Source organism: Bos indicus x Bos taurus, chromosome 6, assembly GCF_003369695.1.
Source record: "Bos indicus x Bos taurus breed Angus x Brahman F1 hybrid chromosome 6, Bos_hybrid_MaternalHap_v2.0, whole genome shotgun sequence".
Classification (NCBI taxonomy): Eukaryota; Metazoa; Chordata; class Mammalia; order Artiodactyla; family Bovidae; genus Bos; species Bos indicus x Bos taurus.
The window spans coordinates 40,342,045-40,362,461 of record NC_040081.1 but is presented as its reverse complement, the minus strand read 5'-3'; the positions used below and the strand labels follow the sequence as shown (position 1 = coordinate 40,362,461).

Sequence of the window (20,417 nt, the reverse complement as noted above, 5' to 3'; positions counted from 1 at the left end):
TTAACATTAACTGTTTGACGACACTAAAGATTGGTAGAAATATAATAACACAAGCAAACAATGCAAGCACTATTGTTCAGTCGCTTATTCGTGTCCAACTCTTTGCGACTTCATGGACTGCAGCACGTCAGGCTTCCCTGTCCTTCACCATCTCCTGGAGCTTGCTCAAACTCATGTCCATTGAGTTGGGGATGCCACCCAACCATCTCCTCCTCTGTTGTCCCCTTCTCCTTCTGCCTTCAATTTTTCTCAGCATCAGGGTCTTTTCAAATGAGTCAGTTCTTTGCATCAGGTGGCCAAAGTATTGGAGCTTCAGTTTCAGGATCAGCACTTCCAGCGAATATTCAGCGTTGATTTCCTTTAGAATTGACTGGTTTGATCTCCTTGCTGTCCAAGGGACTCTCAAGAGTCTTCTCCAACACCACAGTTTGAAAGTATCAACTCTTTGGCCCTCAGCGTTCTTTATTAAGGTCCAACTCTCACATCCATACATGACTACTGGAAAAATCATAGCTTTCACTATATGGACCTTTGTCAGCAAAGTATATGGATCTTTGTTGGCAAAGTAATGTCTCTGTTTTTTAATACACTGTCCAGGCTGGTCATAGCTTTTCTTCCAAGGAGCAAGTATCTTTTTATTTCATGGCTGCAGTCACCATCTGCAGTGATTTTGGAGCCCAAGGAAATAAAGTCTGTCACTGTTTCCATTGTTTTCCCATCTATTTGCCATGAAGGGATGGGACCAGATGCCAATGTCTTTGTTTTCTGAACGCTGAGTTTTAAGCCAGCTTTTTCACTCTCCCTTTCACTTTCATCAAGAGGCTCTTTAGTTCCTCTTCACTTTCTGCCATAAGGGTGGCAGAAGTCTGCATAACTGAAGTTACTGATATTTCTCCTGGCAATCTTGATTCCAGCTTGTGCTTCATCCAGCCCGGCATTTCTCATGATGTACTTGGCATATAAGTCAAATAAGCAGGGTGACAATATACAGCCTTGATGTACTCCTTTCCCAATTTTGAACCAGTTCTTTGCTCCATGTTTGGTTCTAACTGTTTTTTCTTAACCTGCATATAGGTTTTGCAGGAGGCAGGAATGGTGGTCTGGTATTCCCATCTCTAAGAATTTTCTACAGTTTGTTGTGATCCATACAGTCAAAGGATTTAGCAAAGTCAATGTACCAGAAGTTTTTCTGTAATTCTCTTGCTTTTTTTATGATCCAGGCACTGCTGCTGCTGCTGCTAAGTTGCTTCAGTCGTGGTACATGTTCTCAACAGTAGTAAGCTTTTTAAGAAAAATTTTTGTTGGAGTATAGCTGATTTACAATGTTGTGTTAGTAACAAGGCTTTAATAGATGATTTCTCTCCCAACTAGCCCAGGAATGAAATTCTATGGAAAATAATCTTCTATGATGGTTGCACAACTTGTATTTAGTAAAAATCACTGAACTGGAGAAAATATGTAATAAACTTATAATGAAAGCTGAAGATTATGAAAATGCATATGAGGTATATAGATGTGAAACTTGTTTTTTGATCCTATTTTCCCATTTATAAGTGAAATTCAGAGTGACTACATTTTTCTCTTCCCAAAGGCTTTCAATGTCTAATCTGATGATTCCAGAACTTAGTAAGAGTTCTGAACTTAATCTCATCTGTATTTCCTAGGAATTAAGTGAGGCTTTGCCAAGCTTTTAAACAGATAAGTACTGTGAAATTAATATTTTTAAGTTCTTTGGTTTTAAGATGATATTCTGTGGATGGAGCCTGAAGAGAATATGGCCAAGCTAAGAGTATTCAAAATTAGTGTTTCATGCTGTTTCCTTAAGCCAGAGATCTGGGGTTTGCCCAGGAGTTCTTTATTATCTATATACCCTTTTAAAATAAAAACAGTGATCGACACACCAGTTGTTGCAGAATAAAACTGAGCCATCATTGATTTTGCAGTCTATCATGGTCATCTCATACCTATCCACTTGCAATGTGTAACATCCTTCTGGGTCCTGTAAGTATTGGCAAACACTCTCACTTTTCCCTAGGGTACTATACATTCCACGACTCACAAAAGTCGCAAGTGAACCACTTAACAGTAAACCTTTCCACTGGGAACATAAATTGCATTTACTACGGTTATTATGTAATTCAGTTTTACTATACTCATCTGTTACCTGAGATTCATTTTCTTGTGTTTCTAAATGGATGTGTGAAAGTTGTTAATTGTCTCGTGCTTTGCTACAGAGTTTAAAAACTTGGGGCTTAAAAGAAGAGGGGCCTTAAATTGTCTTTGATTGCCTTTATATCTGCAGGACACATTAACAATGACAATATTTCTTTCTCCATGGTAAATCTTAAGGTATTTCAGTAGTGAAGATAAATATTTCACTTCCTTCGCTTATGTCAACCCCTGCTTTTTGCTTTAAAAATTTTAAAGTATTTGTTGACATACTCTGTGCAGTGGAATAGGAATGAGAAACCAGACAAATTCAACTGGCCATCTCATTTTGGTATCTCTGGGCTAAAGATGCTTCATCTGTGAAGTAAGAATGCTAATAAAAAATTTCCCTGCCCAATTGTTTAAGTGGAAAGAAATGGGATGCCAAATGGGAATAAATGTATTTATGTACTTGCATAAGAGCTTTCAGAAGGAGTTTTTACAAAATAATTTATCAAGTAAATGTATTTTGGAGCAAATTCCAGATCTTCCTCAACTTACAACTGAAGAATACACTCACTGTAAATTGAAAGTATGGTTAAGTTGAAAATATACTTAATACACCTAATCTACTGAACATCATAAGCCTAGCCTGCCTTAAGCATGCTCAGAACACTTATACTGGCTTACAGTTGGCCAAAATCATCTAACACAAAATCTATTTGATAATAAAGTATTGACTATCTCATATAATTTATTGAATATTGGATTGAAAGTAGAAAAGCAGAGTAGGATAGTTGTAAGTATATTGGTTGTTTACACTGGTGGCTGACTGGGAGCCCATGGTTAGCTTGCTGTTACTGTCCAGCATCACAAGAGAGTATCATACCACATATAGCTAGCCTGGGAAAAGATCAAAATTCAAACCTTTAAGTATGGTTTCTACTGAATGCATATTGCTTTTCCACCATCATAAAGCTGAAAAATCATTAAGTGGAACCATCATAGGTTGGGGACTGTATGTATGTAATTTAAATGAAAATGCTCTAAAAATAGAGAGAAACTTTACATTTGAACGTAAGGTAGGAGTCACATGTAAAACAACAGTATTTGCACCTGAGTCCTTATTCTTCAGCATCAGTGTATCCGAACATGAAGAGTATCCATAAACCTCAGCATTACCAATTATCCTACTCTGCCTAGACTAGGCACTTTAGGTTAGTTACTTCCAAGTCTCCCCATGAAATGGAAGTGCAAATTGTTCCAAGTTACAAAGCTGATAAAAAGTGGTGCCTTCCCATATAGCATGTCAAGCACTGCTGAGTTATTTACCTTGGAAAGAAGACTATATAAAGTCTATCTACTGTCTGTCTTTCCAATGATATTCTTTTTGTCTTAATGTAAGCCTGTATGTTGCATAACCCAGAGGCTGTGTAGCTAAGCAAGCCTAACAGTCTGCAGAGGCAAGTCCTCTGACGTTGTGCAGGTTCCCTGAATACTGAAACTGATGAAGGCATGGCCTGGTCCTGTGTTTTTGTAATGTGTACATCTGATTTCCTAATTTTTAAATAGTAATGACTATGTCTTCAAAGAAGCTGTCTGGTTTGGAAAATGACATTAATTTGAATCTAAAGAAAGAAGCAGACAGTTGTGATTAACATTTTTTTTTTTTAAGTTTCTGCCTATCTAGATGAAAAGAAGGTCTTTTGAAGGGCAAGTGATTATCAGCCTACTTGAGAAAATAGTGTTACTCTGTCCCTGTCTGAGGGACTCCTGCTGATGCTGGCTTCAAGTTTGGGCTGTCATTCATTCATTCATAGCACTATTAATAAGTCCCTCTTTATGCTATTCTCTAAGCATTCTAACAATTAGGCCTGCATGCCATATTCTACATCCACCCATTTGTTGGGCTGCTTACGGCCTCTTTGTTGCTGCTGATCAGCTCTCTTAGCAGGGTGCAGGCTAATATTTAATAACTGGCTCTCTGAAAAACAGAATGAGTCTGGAATTGTAGCATCTGGTGATTACTGTGGTGGAAAATATTCCCGACAAGGCTGACATCAACTATGAAGTCTTGAAACCTGGACAAGAGGAGCAATGCACACCATCAGCTCTCAGAACTCAGCTCAGATGTATTACTTTCACACAAGTGGTTTTCACGTTGTGGTGCCTGGTCAGATGCAAACGAAAAGAAAACTGAGGCTCACCTGGGATCAGAATCACAAACTAGAGGGCGGAGCCCAGTACTCTGCATTTTAACATACCTTCCAGGTGACTGCAGTGCAGGCTATGTGAAAACAATTGCCCCACACACCCGTGCACGCATGCAGGCCCTGTTAACAGTACACACGTCTACGGAAATCATGTAAGAAATACAGTGAGGAAGTGAACACCACTTTCGTTCTACTGGAAAAGAAACCAGTACTACATTCTGGTTTTCTTAAACACACTTACAACTTGTCAAGTACTACCTCTAAACGTATTTCCATGAAATAATGGTTCTCATGTCGATTCATTTGGGACAATAATTGACATCTAAGATCAAAAATTTTAAACCCCAAATACACTACAATAGAAATAATATTAATGGATGCCCATTTCCCCTAATTCAACAGATTTCATTTTACTAAAATAAACAAATTCCATTCCCATTAATGTAGAAAATTAACTAGGTAATTGAAACAATGCGCCTGGTGTACAAAATTATTCCCATATGTGATGCTCCAAGAGCACATTAAACAATGCATAATTTGGGAAACAAAGTCTTACCAAGGTATATTTCATATAACATAAAATCATGCAATTAACTGAACTCAAATTCTCCGAGGTAAGGATATGTAAAAACATTCCCTTTTAAAACATTGTATAACGTATATTTAATAAAGTTATATAAAGTGGAAACACATCAAGATTTGAAAATTTAATTCAACCAAAGAAAATATTTATTAAGCCCCTTAGGTGAAAGCTGATGGCAACAGTATTATTGATGGGCTTTGCTGTAATGATGGAGATGTGGCACTTTTTATCAGAGTGCATATTCTTAGAAGGTCTGAGCAAGGACAGAGGCATTTAAATAAATGTTAGAAAATTAGTAGGACCAGAAATAGGACTTTGGACAAATTTCAAGTTGAAGGTGAAAGAAAGAAAGAGATTAAGAATAATTCATTACACCTACAATGACCAAGAAGATGGTGATGCCTCTCAATGAAATTAGGAATGTACCAGGGTGAAGCAAAGGAAATGAAGTTAGTTCTGGACATTCTGAACTTATGATCCCAACAGCTATCATCACTTATTATTTGGTATGCATTATAAATACTTCACATGTATCAAATCATAAAATTTTTACTACAGTCCTACAAAGATGAAACTATGATTTATTATCTCCATTTATCAGGTGAGGACCAGAATTTGACCAAGACACACAGTTAATAGCAAATCTGGGACTTGAATCAAGGCAGACTGTCTTTAGAATACCTGTTCTTTTCCATTACTTCAATCTTGGTTTTGAGTTGTAATGATATTCAAATGGTTCAAAAATCAGAATTTTATATCAAATTGTACTTATACACCAGTTGTGACTCCATCACATTCTTTCCTCTCTATCCCTAATTTTTTCTTTATGAAAGTACATGAAAATAAAAACACAAAGACACTCCTCTCTACCTTACTTTGTTTTGACACAGCTCTCTACACTTTTTTCTTTTGAACTGAGCAACAGACCTTGGAAATTTTTCAATATCCTACAGAGAGAACTTTCTCATCCTCTCTTTCCCTCCCTTATTCCTTTTTCCTTTTATAGTATATTCCATTGTGTGGCTGCCCACAGAAACTTGGGTTGTTTCCTAACTTTTGTTTTTAGAACCAACACGACAGTGAATTACCTTGTGCATACATCATTTCTATGTGTCTAGGTATATCTTTGGGATAAATTCCCAGAAGTGGGAAAGCTATTTCCAAATTGCCCTTCACAGAAATTAAAAACATGATATACTTCTAGAGTTAATATCTGAGGATAGAGGATGCACTTTTAACTCTTGCTGCACTCCAGAAATAGACACCAGAAAGATTTTCCTCTATTGTTAGAAGGGAGATGATAATGAAGATAAAGTAAGGTAAGAGTGAGGACAGAGCTAAGTGTAGAATCAAATCCTCAAAGAGACTTTATGGGGTACGTACTATATTATTACTTACAGATATGAATTCTAAAGCACAGAAAAATTAATATTATGAATTCTGAAGAACAGAAAAATTAAATACCTTGCTACAGTTTATATATAGTAATTGAACAAGCCTAGATCTGAACACGTCTTAGTGACTATGATTTAGTTCAGTTCAGTTCAGTCGCTCAGTCATGTCTAACTCTTTGTGACCCCATGGACTGTAGCACGCCAGGCTTCTCTGCCCATTACCAGCTCCTGGAGCTTACTCAAATTCATGTCCATTGAGTCGGTGATGCCATCCAGCCATCTCATCCTCTGTTGTCCCCTTCTCCTCCTGCCCCCAATCCCTCCCAGCATCACTTTTCCAATGAGTCAACTCTTCGCAAGAGGTGGCCAAAGTACTGGAGTTTCAGCTTTAGCATCATTCCTTCCAAAGAAATCCCAGGGCTGATCTCCTTCAGAATGGACTGGTTGGATCTCCTTGCAGTCCAAGGGACTCTCAAGAGTCTTCTCCAGCACCACAGTTCAAAAGCATCAATTCTTAGGCGCTCAGCTTTCTTTATAGTCCAACTCTCACACTATGATTATTACTCGTCAAAGACTAGATTCTCCTAAGGTGTTGAAATAATTTAATGTTGTTAATAGTGTCTATGTCACAGGAACTTTTTCCAACTTATTTGGAATACTACTATATTCATATATATATATGTACATTATCTATATAAATAAATCAATAAATCAATCTATGTATGATCTCTCTATTCAAATTCTTGGTGACTGTTGCTTCTTTTCTTTTACTTAAAAATAATGCAATAACCTTTGTTGATTGTTTTGACATAAACTTAAGAGCAAGAAATAAACAAATGTTATGTTTTCCTTGGCCCTCATAACAGATGTCTCTATTAGATGATCTTCAAGCAGAAACCTCTACTTCTGGTTCATAACAAAAAGTGTGTGATATGATACTATTCTTTTTTTATAGATGTTACAAGGTATACTCCATTGTTAAGCAAAAATAGTAATGAACATAAACTCATAATAAGCTCTTTAGAGTAAGTCCTCATTTGGATATAATCGCTTGGGTTTTTACAACTCATCTAGAAGCATTTTAAGTATATTTTATGTGAACACTAGCTTTAATAAGCCAACTCCAAGAACTTTTACTATAGTTTCTGAGAGTTCGATGCTGTTTCATTGCATAAAATAAGACATACAAAACACCAAAAATGAACCATAAAATCAATATTCTGAAATCTTTTTAGGAGCTGAAACAAATTGAGGCTATAAAATTTAAGACCTAGCAGCATTGAAAATATTGGCACTAATTCACCACCATTTAGAGATGAAGTAACTATTGTAATCTACTTGGAAACCAATAATTATGTTTGTTTCCAGGCTCTAAATATTCCCAAGTGGATTAGCTTACCACGAAAAGGACTTATTGAATTCCATTCATGGCTACAATTGGCATTTAATTTCCCAGAACCATTGTGAAAGATTAAATAACATGTGAAGCACATGGAAAATATATAAGCATGATGTCAGTAACACAGAGAACAGTATCTCCATTTTTTGTCTCAGTCAATGCCCACAAACTTGGTGCCCAGTGTGTTTGGTTTACAAATGTGTTTTGTTTGCCACAAATGGCATTTAAAAAATGTGAATCATATTTAAGGAAGGAAAACTTTATATTTAAAGTGTCAATTTTTTTCTTGAAAAATCAGAAGTTCTGCCAAAACCTGGGTCCACATTTTCACATGGCAGCATTCAGGGAGACCTGAGTAGAAGAGGTCTAGTCCTGTTTTGACAAAGATTTGCTTTTAGTTTACTCTGCTTACAACCATTCCTATTATGGTGCCAACACCAAGGCTATTTGTAACCCAGAAATGCTTCTCTAAAAAGTTAGAATCTTTTCAAGAATAAAAGAATGAGAGCACATATCATTTGCTTGCAATTAGCCCACTCAATTCATTTAAGTTATCACCTGGAAAAACTGACTGCCTCTGAATTTGTGACCCTGCTCTAAATGGTGGCAGTTATTTATACATGTGAAGAAATAAATTCGATAACTAGGTAACTTGTCTGCCAAATGATTGGTGTTGAGACCCAAAGGAGGGGCTCTGAAGGTTATGCAAAAAGCGTACTTTGAGCAGTGTATCCTCCCTCATCCACATATCAGTATATTATTACCGCATTCAGTATATCATCAATTCATTATGTTATTAGAAACTTCCAAAATGAATGATACGATTATACATCTTGGAGGTGTCCATTGGCTTCTTATGTGTAAGCTTCTTAAGGGCAGGAACTTTGTTGCTGAAAGCTTAGAACTGTGCCTTGCACACATCAAGTGTTCAATAAATACAGATTGCATGAATAGTAACTTTAAATTTTTCCCTGTGCTGGGTATCCTGCATTTCTTTCTCTAGAACTACTCTCCATCCATCTTCTCCCTGCACTGAGCCCTGAGAGGCTCACGTGTGAGCTACATTACTGAGATCAGTGGGTGGTCTGATGTTTTCTGGCATCTGATTGGCCAGAGAGAAGCATGAGCAGGAGGTTGTTGGGAAATCGAGTATTTAAAACCCTGATTCCTTCCCTGAGGCTTGACAGCATTCCTCCATTGAAGGTGGAGCTGCTTCTTTCTGTCAGGCAGTCCTCTCCACAATTCCTTTTCTTAGCATTGACTTCCATAACTGCTGTCTCCCCTCTTTCCTTCAAGCCCATGGGCAGGAGCAATATTCCGAGTTACTAACTTCAGATCACTCCAGTGTCCCAAATAATCTTTGTAAATAGTCATCTAATAAATCTTTCCTCAATTATCCAGCTTGAGTATGCTATCTGTTATTGCCAGGCCTCTAATATACTTACAAAGTCTGCTGTAGTCAAATTGTTCCTTCCCTCCCCATAACACAATAATAGAAGAGAAGCAGTTCTGCATTAAGCAACTGTTTTCACCCAGTAACTGAGAGATCCTCACCTGTAAATGGCAGAAGCCGGGTGGGAGCCGGTGTCATAGCTGGCACGAACACGTCCTCGGTAGAGTTCTACAGCAATATGGTCTTTATCACCCTTATACAGGAGGATTCCACTGTCTTCATCTGTGGCGATCTGGTGGGAAGTAGCCTTGACATTAGTAGGATGAACAGTTGTTCATACACACTTCATTAAGAAGAAACAAGACTTCCTAGTGAAGAGCTTTTAGTCTAGTTTATTTCTTCTTTAAGGCTCTGAGAAAATACTAATATACACTGAAATGATTACTTGAAAGATGACCTGTTCCTGGATTACTTTGTTATAAATAACTTCATAAAGACCTTCAAAATGTTTTTCTACATTCATAAACACATGTTTACTCTCTTTCCATGCATATTAGCAATGTTAAAGCTCATGTCCAATGACATATGCAAAAATAAGGACATTACACAACTTATACTTCAGAAAATTAAAATTGAAATATATTTTCCATATCAAGTTCACAGTGCCTAATGTGAATCAAGTTTCCCCTCTTATATATTAAGCTGTATTGTCTCAGCCAACAATGATAAAATCTAATCAGGAATAAAATGATCACATTTCTTTTCTGTTAAAAAGAATAATAAGAAACACTTAATATGCTTCAATTAAAAAATAAATAAATTTTAAAAAGGAAGCCAGTCCCAAAAGAAAAAAAAAAAAGAAAAAGAAACTCTTAACATTACTGAATGTGCTTAGAATTTCCTTTGTGGGAGATTTTCACTTATCTGCTCTTTTTGCTCCTGTTATGGATTTTTTTTTTTTTTTATGGCATATGTGAAATGCAACTGTATTGAGCACAATGGATTTTCATGTTGCATGTTAAATTATGCAATGATTGGGGGAAATCTTTGTATTTATTCTGCTTTCTGATTTTCTCAGGGTTTTCAAGGACCAGGAAAAGTTAGGACTTAAGCCCAAACACCACTGGGTACTTCTCATAACAACTTGGGTGGAAAATGGCTGGAAATTAGGGAGGCAGGCTTTTTAAAGAACATCAGCCTGCCTTCCGGGGTCCCATTCCTCGTGACTTCTCAATATGCCTTGCCCCCTTGCTAGAGTGCCAGGGTAAAACAAATAAGGAATGGGGTCATAGGAATTTGGCTACACACATTTGAATTCAAAATATATTGAAATATCTTGCTGAACAGATAAAACAAACATGCAGCCGCAATCTGCCCTATGTAAATTTATGACCCCTAATCTAGCCTACGGAGAAGCAATGGCACCCCACTCCAGTACTCTTGCCTGGAAAATTCCATGGATGGAGGAGCCTGGAAGGCTGCAGTCCATGGGGTCGCTGAGGGTCGGACACGACTGAGAGACTTCACTTTCCCTTTTCACTTTCATGCATTGGAGAAGGAAATGGCAGCCCACTCCAGTGTTCTTGCCTGGAGAATCCCAGGGACGGGGGAGCCTGGTGGGCTGCTGTCTATGGGGTCGCACAGAGTTGGACACGACTGAAGTGACTTAGCAGCAGCAGCAATCTAGCCTAACCTTGTCTATAGGGGTCTGAATGACTTGCTCAAAGGTAAATGGTGACTTGGTGGAAAGACTTAAAATTTGAATTTGTAAATTCAAGTGGAAGCTAAATGACACTTGGCTGAATATTCTGTCAAGGTGTTTTCTGTCTCATTTGTACTCTTGTCAGCTGCATATTTCCTAAGGAAAGCTCCCCACTCCGCCCACCCTCGCAGTGTATAAAACCTGAACTGCAGAGCCACAGAAATAAATGAATCAAGTGGCATTGTGCATGTCTGCATGCTAAGTCACTTCAACTGTGTCTGACTCTTCGTGACCCTGTGGACTATAGCCTGCCAGACTTCTCTGTCCATGGGATTGTCAGGCAAGAATAATGGAGGGGTCGTCATTCCCTCCTCCAGGGGATCCTCCCCACCCAGGGATCCAACCCACATCTCTTACATACCCAGCATTGGCAGGAGGGTTCTTTCCCACTAGTGCCACATGGTAAGCCATTACCTAAGCACAAAGCAAAGATATTTTGCTGCTCTCTTTCTCAGTGTGAGTGTGTGAGTGTGTGTGTGTGTGTGTGTGTGAGTGTGTGTGTGTGTGTGTGTGTGTGTATTTTATGTGATCAAGTAGCGAATACAAATACCTGGTGTCCATTTAGGTTTGACAGAAAGAAATATTAGAGAGACTAACAGGAACTTTTCCCACAAGTAGCATTATCTGTCATTGTGCTATGCAGTATGTAACTGTCCGTTTAAGAAATAACATCACTCAGAAACCGCCATGCACATTTATGCTTGGAATCTGAGCTGATTTCAGATGAGATCAGCTCTTGGTAGTGGGGGAACCTTACCTGAAGAGTGATGTTTGTTTGAGGCCGGACCTTGGCGGAAGGGATCTGAAGATAAGACTCTTTGTTTACAAAATTCACACTGACCAGTTTTTCACACTTTTCTCCCTGGTAGCCAGGCAAACACTGGCATATTGGCTCATTGATCCTGATGATGCACTGAGCTCCATTCTGACAATCAAAATTATCACAGGGGCTGGTACGAGGGAGAACCATAGGTGGAGAAAATTCACAAAACAAGCCACTGAAGAATGAACAGAAAAAAATACATTGATTAGATGTTACTTAATTGCCAATATGAACTGAGTCCTATAATACTTTAAATACAAATATTCACTTGCACTTTTACCTGTAGCCTTCAGGACAGGTGCATGTGTAACCGTTCACTGCATCGGTGCAGTGGGCTCCGTTCTTACACTTGTTATCTTGGCAGTCATCGAAGTCAATGTCACAATGTTCGCCTATGTATCCTGGAGTGCAGTCACATCTGTTTGAACAAGCAGGTAAACAGTTTTAAACCTAAGTGAGCCAAAATGAGCACAACAGTTGCATTTCCTCTAGGAAACTGGTACTGCCTTTGAAAGAACATATTTAGAACAGGCTCATAAAGCCTAAACATTAACAGATGCCTGGAAAACAGTACTGATCTGCAAAGCTTTCCATGCTTTCTCACTGTGATCTCTCAGAGGAACAGCAATTTCCCCTCTCAGATGACAGTATGCCTCCACAATCCAAATAAGATTAGGCTAATTGCACCGGGGTTCATTCTTTCCTCTTCCCCTCCCTTCCTCTCTTCTTCCCTCACTCTATTTGGCTATGGTATCCTCTATTTCCAGCTAATTCATCTGAGTACTGACATGATAAAAGTGTTGTGTTGTAAAACTTATTAAGAATCTTAAGTAAATTTTTAAGAATAATTAAAATTTTTAATTTTCCAATAGAGACTGGATGCATTAGAGTAAAATATAATTTTATGAAAAGCAAACATAATAGCATTAGATATTCTCTAATTCACCATGAATCCAGACTCCTGTTAGGCCAGAATGGGGGCTGACCTAACTGGGTAGAGCAGGGAAGGTGATACTAAATTCCTGGGACCCAACCCTAGACAGCTTTTCAGACTGTTCACTTTGGTGGTGTGGGGCAGAGGGATGTGTGGCTGCACAGCTGGTGAAGAACCAGGGATAATACAGCTGAAGTTCTTTGAGCATATTGCTTCAAGCCCTGTTCTAGTCACTTTTTCATATGTGGATTCACTGAATTCTCTCCACAGTCATGTGACATTGGTGATACCATGACTCCTTGCTACAAGTGAGGAAACAAGGCACAAACTGATTAAGTGCCTTGCCCAAGGACATCCAACTTGTGTGCCACAGTCAGGAACTGAACCCAAGCAATCTGATAAGAAAGCCTGAATTTCTAACCATAGTCCTATGCTGTTAAATTAGTTACTCGGTGTTCCCTTTAAAAACTTTTTCATCAGTGCATTGGAATTCTATCTATGACACCAAGACACAGTACTTTAAAGGTGCTCAGAGAAAAGCAATATGGCACGTGCAGCGATGATTAAACTATGCTTTGTGAAGCTATTGGAGCTCCTACAGATATAGCCATAAATAGGGAGGGGGCTTCTGGCAGCTTCCCTCTGAACCCCGCCACCCAACAACACTTTACTGCTGTGATTCATTAGTTTTACACATTGGCTTCCATGAGTATCTCTGTTTGGAGTTTAAGAAAGGGTTTACTGACTTAAAAAAAAACAACAACCAGGAAATTATTTTAGCCTAATAGTATTTGGACTTTGCAAATAGGCAGAGCTGTGTTCATATTTTGGTTTCATTGTGAAGTGTATGTAATCTTGACTACATTGCTTAATCTATGTCTTCCTCCCATCTATAACACATATATAGTAATTTCCATCTCACAGGTGTTTGTTAAAAGTTTAAATAAAAACATTATCTACAAAATAATTTGCATAGCATTTTATATATAATGAATGATCAATAAATGATAGGTTTTAAAAAATAATTCTAGGTAAGTCTTTATAATTCTAAAAAAATCTTCATGGTTTAGACTGTACTAATTATTTACTTTTCTACTTCAAAGCCATTAAGATGCAAGTGAATGAGGATAGTTAAAAACACTCTAGTGAATGTGAATATTATTGAATGCCAAAGGTTTTGCCTGAAAATGCAAAATCAGGATTTAGGAGTTACTGGAGAACTGATGAATTAAAATAAATGAGAGTATATACTGTCTAAGGGCACCACAGACAGTCTTGCATGTATGAATTAAGAAATCAAATGAGCTCACTGCATAAGCGTGCTGGCTCTAGAGCCAGTGGTTTTAGTGCTAAATCATAACAAAGCAAAGTAAACAAGCCTGAAGTTAAATGGATTCTAAATGGTCATAGACATTCTCAACTAGATGGACAAGGCCTGAGAAAAGGGCTTCCATCAATGTTAATGTGAGCAGAGCTGCTCAAGTACAGAGCATTAAAAGAAGAAGAAATGCTTTGAAACACTCTGAATTATTTATCTGAGAAGAGAAATCAAAGTAAAAGATAAGAGAACCACGTATGCACCAAAGAGGCTGTCTAAGAGCTATTTTATATTCTTTTCTCGACAGAGACTATTTTTCAAGCCCATTAGAACTTAGAGTCACATCATGACCAACATTTTGGCCTTTCTTTGACTCCTCAGGCAGAGTTTCAAAACAGGAAGAAAATATTTAATTATGAGTTCCTTAAAGTTTGTATTATCAATAAAATGTATCACATTCTCTGAACTCTATTATCTGACAAGGAACAAGGAAGAAAGCAAAGACTATAAAATATATCGTTTAGAAGCCCCAAAGCTGACTAAGTAAGACGTATGCTTGAAAATTCTACTTAAGGCATATCATAGTCTAAAAATATCTCAAAGCAATTTAGGAGATTTATGAGGTATAGAATAAAGCAAGAGAACTAAACCCAGCTCTATTAGCTTAGTAATAAGAAAATGTAGTTCAAGGAACAGGACAACTTTTCCAAACAATATTTGTTGGTAGAAATTTTCTTTAGCAGCTTCATATAATTTTGGTTTCTAAGTTCACTTACATTTTTGCAACTTCCTTTCCCACAATGTGCAATTATTTATAATATGGGAGTAATAGCAAACACTATGATTTATCCTGTTTCCTGCTAAACTACATACAAACTCACAATTACTGCTGAAAACAATGCATTCCCAAATCAGTTAATGTGTAATCCAGTAAAATGCACTATAAGGAGCATGCAATGTAATTGATAGTAATTGAAGATACTAAACTAAGGGTTAGTCTTTTTGAAGATGAACTTATTTTTGAATGGTTTCCATTAAGTTTGACTAACAGTTTATCTTGTAATTACAATTCACAAAGCTTTGTGAAACCTGTCCAGCAGATAAGTCCTTCCGGAAAACCATCTGCTCTACTGATTAATTTCTCTAAGAAATGATAATATTTGTTATGTAAATGATGGAAGTTCAATTTGCCAAATTCATTACGGGGAGATCAAAGACAGTAAGAGCTAAAATAATATACCTATGTATTTGGAAGAACAAAATGCAATGCAGGATTTTGTATAAAATAAAGATTTCAATAAGACTTTTGTTTTTACCACATACGGTTGGAAAGTAAAATATAATGAAAAGTAGAATCAAATATATTTTCTTTAAAAAAAGCATCAAATAAAATGAACAGGTGCTGCAACTGTATATTCTAAAATAATGAATTTTAAACCAAATTGAATTGAAATATTCTCTAAATGAAACGAGAATAAATATTTTATTCAGATTGATCTTCGAAAGGCAGTAGGGGTCAGGTGATACAACCCCATCTCCCATTCAACTTGGAATATTCAATAATCTGTTGACAATTATTAATATGTTAGTCCCAGCTCTAATCCACCTATTCTTATAAAACTGTTCCTGATCTGAGTAATTTTTAATTCTCTGAATCTTATGGCAACTAAGCTTGAGTATGAGAGAGTAAATAGCCATAAAGCTCCATAAAAACAAAAGATGGCAATATTAGCACATGCCCTGACCCATGGCAGATGCTCAATAAATACTGGGTAAAGAAACAAGTGGCATTGAAACATGTAAAATATCATGTATGAAATGAGATGCCAGTCCAGGTTCGATGCACTATACTGGATGCTTGGGGCTAGAGCACTGGGACGACCCAGAGGGATGGTATGGGGAGGGAGGAGGGAGGAGGGCTCAGGATGGGGAACACATGTATACCTGTGGTGGATTCATTTTGATATTTGGCAAAACTAATACAATTATGTAAAGTTTAAAAATAAAATAAAATTAAAAAAAAAAAAAGAAAGAAACAAGTGCACTGGGATGACCCAGAGGGATGGGATGGGGAGGGAGGTGGGAGGGGGGTTCAGGATGGGAACACATGTACACCCATGGCTGATTCATGTAAATGTATGGCAAAACCACTACAATGTTGCAAAGTAATTAGCCTCCAATTAAAATAAAAAAATTAAAAAAAAAAAAGAACAAGTATTGCTATTTGCTAGTTGTCTCCTGTAGGCACAACTCAACCTGAGCCTACAGTATCATTTCTGAGAATCCAGTTTACCTTCTGTAACAAACAACCTGCCGTGGTGATAAAGTGTAAAACTTCTCAGAGGTAACCTGTAGTAGAAAATCACCCAACTGGGAAGTATAAAATGCAGCTCCAGCTGTACCACTGAGTAACACTGAGACCTCTGGACAGACATGGACCTCTCTGGGTCATGGTTTCCTCATGTTTAAAATAAAGGATACCTACAGGATGATTTCTAAACTACTGCCTGTCTAAAAAGAAATTGCTGTTGATAGACCCTTAAAATATTACAGAATTCTACACATGACAGTGTACATGCTTCCATGTGTAAAATAGATAACCAATGGGAGTTTGCTGTATGACTCAGGGAGCTCAAACCAGGGCTCTATAACATCCTAGAAGGCTGGAAAAGGGTAGGAGGTGGGAGGGAGGTTCAACAGGGAGGGGACACATGTATACCTGTGGCTGACTCATGGTCATGCATGGCAGAGACCAGCACAATTTTCCTTCAATTAAAAATAAATAAGTTTAGGGGAAAATGAAAAAAAAAATACACCCAAAAAACAAACAAACAAAAATATTACGGAATTGTGGCAAAGGAATAATTTCATTTGATACCAAACATGTTTCAGGAAGATTGCTAGCTGGCATGACTGGATGCTTTATCATCCCACAAAACATGTACATGAGTGAAGGAGACACTAAATATTAATTAGTGTCAACACTAATTAACTAAATATTAATTAGAGACAACAGACATAAACGGACTGTACCAAGGCGACCTGGGACATAGGTCACTCTGCCTTCCTTCATTTGGGTAGTTAAAGTATTATTGCAGACCAAAACATACTCAGTTACATTAATTTAAACTTCTTATTTTACCAAACATGACTTCCATTCAGGTAACAACGCATCTAGTAGGTATTATGAATTTATTTGGGATTCTCTGGTGGCTCAGCTGGTAAAGAATCTGCCTGCAATGTGGGAGACCTGGGTTTGATCCTTGAGTTGGGAAGATTCCCTGGAGAAGGGAACAGCTACCCACTTCAATATTCTGGTCTGGAGAATTCCATGGACTGTGTAGTCCATTGGGTTGTAAAGAATTGGGCACAGCTGGGCGACTTTCACTATTGGGTCTCAAATGAATTTAATTAAACACAGCCAAAGGCTATTTTGGATGGATGTGAGAATTGAACTATAAAGAAAGCTGAGCACCAAAAAACTGATGCTTTTGAACTGTGGTGTTGGAGAAGACTCTTGAGAGTCCCTTGGGCTGCAAGGAGATCCAACCAGTCCATCCTAAAGGAACTCAGTCCTGAATATTCATTGGAAGGACTGATGCTTGAAGCTGAAACTCCAATACTTTGGCCACCTGATGCGAACAGCTGACTCATTTGAAAAGACCCTGATGCTGGGAAAGTTTGAAGGCAGGAGAAGGGGACGACAGAGGATGAGATGGTTGGGTGGCATCACTGACTCAGTGGGCATGAGTTTGAGTAAACTCCAGTGATGGATAGGGAGGCCTGGCGTGCTCTAGTCCATAGGGTCGCAAAGAGTCAGACACGACTGAGCGACTGAACTGAACTGAAGTAAAGGCTACTTTGGGCTTCCCAGATGGCCCAGTGGTAAAGAATTCACCTACCATTGCAGGAGACGTAAGAGATGTGTATTCAGTCCCTGGGTTGGGAAGATCCCCTGGAATAGGAAATGGCAACCCACTCCAGTATTCTTGCATGAAAAATTCCATGGACAGAGGAGCCTGGTGGGCTACAGTCCATGGGGTTGCAAAGAGTCCAACATGACTGAGTGATTAAACACAGACACACACATTCAAAGGCCCTTTTATTTCATACAAAATTTCCCTTGAAAAGTCACAGAACAAAAGGAAACTCTTTGGTGTACTAAAAAAAGGTCATATAAACACTTATAAGAATGCCAATAACCCTGGGGAAAATGCCCTATAAATCCTGAGCAAAGGTGTGAAGCTAGACCCTGAAAGAAGAGGGTTCCTTAAACAAAGGCCATCCTTGGGACTTCCCTGGTGGCCCAGTGGCTAAGACTCGGAGTTATCAATGCAGAGAGCCCAGGTTCAATCCCTGGTCAGGGACCTAGATCCCACATTCTGCAACAAAGATCAAAGATCATGCATGCCACAACTAAGACCTGGTGTAGCCAAATAAATAATAAATACCTAAATAAATAAAAGAAGAAAGGCCCTCCTCCCCCAATCATGAGCTTCAATGCAACCTCAGACTTACTTGTATCCCTTTGGCGTCAGGATGCACTTGGAGTCATGCTGGCAGGGGTTCAAGTCCTGGGCACAGAAGTCCAGTTTCTCCTCACACAACTCTCCTGTTAACAGGGCAAATGGCATTAGGTCATAGAGAAAAGTTAAAAGCTTTTCTGCCAGCAGGCTGTGTCATGGGTCTGAGAGGTAAGCATAGCTTGTGATTGGCAAAAATAAAAAAATCACAAGGCATGGAAGCAGAAGATCCAAAATGCTGGTTCTGCTGCTAAATACTTCTATGACTTGGGACAACGCAACTACTGCAAACTGTGAGTAGGAGGAGCCCCTTTAGAATGTAGTACACTGGAGGAAAAGGGAATATGGATGCTTTTCATTTTTATTCATTCTTTTTCATTTGGACTTTTTATTGAGGTATAATATATATTCAAAAGATAAATGAGTAGCTAACAAATGGTCACAGACTGAACCCATTCATATAACCAGCATCCATATCTGAAAACACAGCATTTACCATCATCATTTACCAGAGGCTTGACTCCAAGGATAAGTAACCACTACCCTGACCATAGATTATTTGTGCCTGTTTTTGAGCTTGATGTAAATAGAATCATTTGGTAGGTATCCTTTTATATCTGGCTCATTCTGTTGTTTTATGTTTGAAAAAAAAATAATTCTCAAATCTTCAGGGTCTCCAAGGTCTTATAAGCCCAGAAAAAAAAAGACTGTTTCCTTTTTATGACTTATTGGAACAGCTCAACAGAATACACCTCAGCTACATCCATCACGACAGAAAGAAAACAGCAAAAGGAGAATCAATCAAGATAGAGAATGTATGCTTCTTTCCATCAACTAGTTTATAAAGAATAAGTCATCCATAAATAAGAACTACAAGCATAACCATGTCGATTCTAGACTCTCTGTGCTGAATTGCATGTCTGATTATCTCTAAAGAGATTTCTTCATATACAAATAATACAATCATATATTATTTTCAGACACATTAGACCAAATATGATTTTCAGTGAGAACACTTTCCTGATTATTGTGTGAGATTTTTAAGTTGTCGGGAAAGATATAAGATTTAAAAGTTCTTTCCTTTTCTACCTTACCTTTAAATGATTTTATATGCAGTAAATAAAGGAATAAAGCGATACATCTATAGGCAGCTGTTGTTCATTTCCAAGAAACAATTAGAACTTTTATGTGTTCAAAGTGTGTAGATTTAAAGCGGCGTTGGTTAAAAAATCAGGAGTCTGAAGCAAATCTCTTTGTTACAGACTGTTCTTCTAAGATATACTTAGCCAAATGGTAGAAATAGTTGCCTAACAACTAAATTTGGTATATCATTTACACTTCAAGGATCTTTTCCCATGGTTTAAGTATATACATGTACTCAGTTTGGAATTACATCAATGTGGTATATAATTAGTTTTTTCCCTGTCTCTTAAAGAGAACTAATTGCACTAAAAGTCTCATATATTTCTTTTATAAGAAGACTTTCTGTGTCTTTAAATCTGTGATACAAAGAATTTTTATCAACATATACATGATGAGCTATTTTTAAACAGGGTTTATTTAAAGCTTTTTACTTTCAACTAGTATTACTTTAAATGATACAGCTTGATGGAATGTATTCATTGTAATCTATCAAGCTACTGTGATGAAACTGCTGTCAGTTTTCAAATTAAATCTATCCAGTTGGATACAGACTCTTTACAGTAGTCTATATCTAAGGCAGTTTAAATATTATTCTATGTATGCTTCACTTTATACGCAAATAATGTTATTTGAAAAATGATAAGAGGAAATGCTTTACTTCTTATTCATTGTGATCTAATATAATCCAATCCAATCCAATCCAATCCAATTAAGACATTCTAAACCACAGTTCATAAGGATTTACTAGATGATACTGGACTAGATGCTGGGGCTTACAAGGATG

General features: G+C 37.6%; 1 protein-coding gene across 8 annotated transcripts in view; it reads right to left on the bottom strand.

Annotated features, from left to right (window-relative positions):
• The window catches only part of SLIT2 (slit guidance ligand 2), a 404,903-nt gene that overhangs the window by 15,967 nt on the left and 368,519 nt on the right, over positions 1 to 20,417 (bottom strand). For all 8 annotated transcript variants that reach the window (XM_027544143.1, XM_027544147.1, XM_027544146.1 and 5 more), the window contains 4 exons: positions 18,486 to 18,579; positions 11,996 to 12,133; positions 11,650 to 11,890; positions 9,292 to 9,422 (listed from right to left, as the gene is read on the bottom strand). In XM_027544143.1, the coding sequence (XP_027399944.1) occupies positions 9,292 to 9,422; positions 11,650 to 11,890; positions 11,996 to 12,133; positions 18,486 to 18,579 (604 nt within the window). The remainder of the gene's footprint in view (positions 1 to 9,291; positions 9,423 to 11,649; positions 11,891 to 11,995; positions 12,134 to 18,485; positions 18,580 to 20,417) is intronic.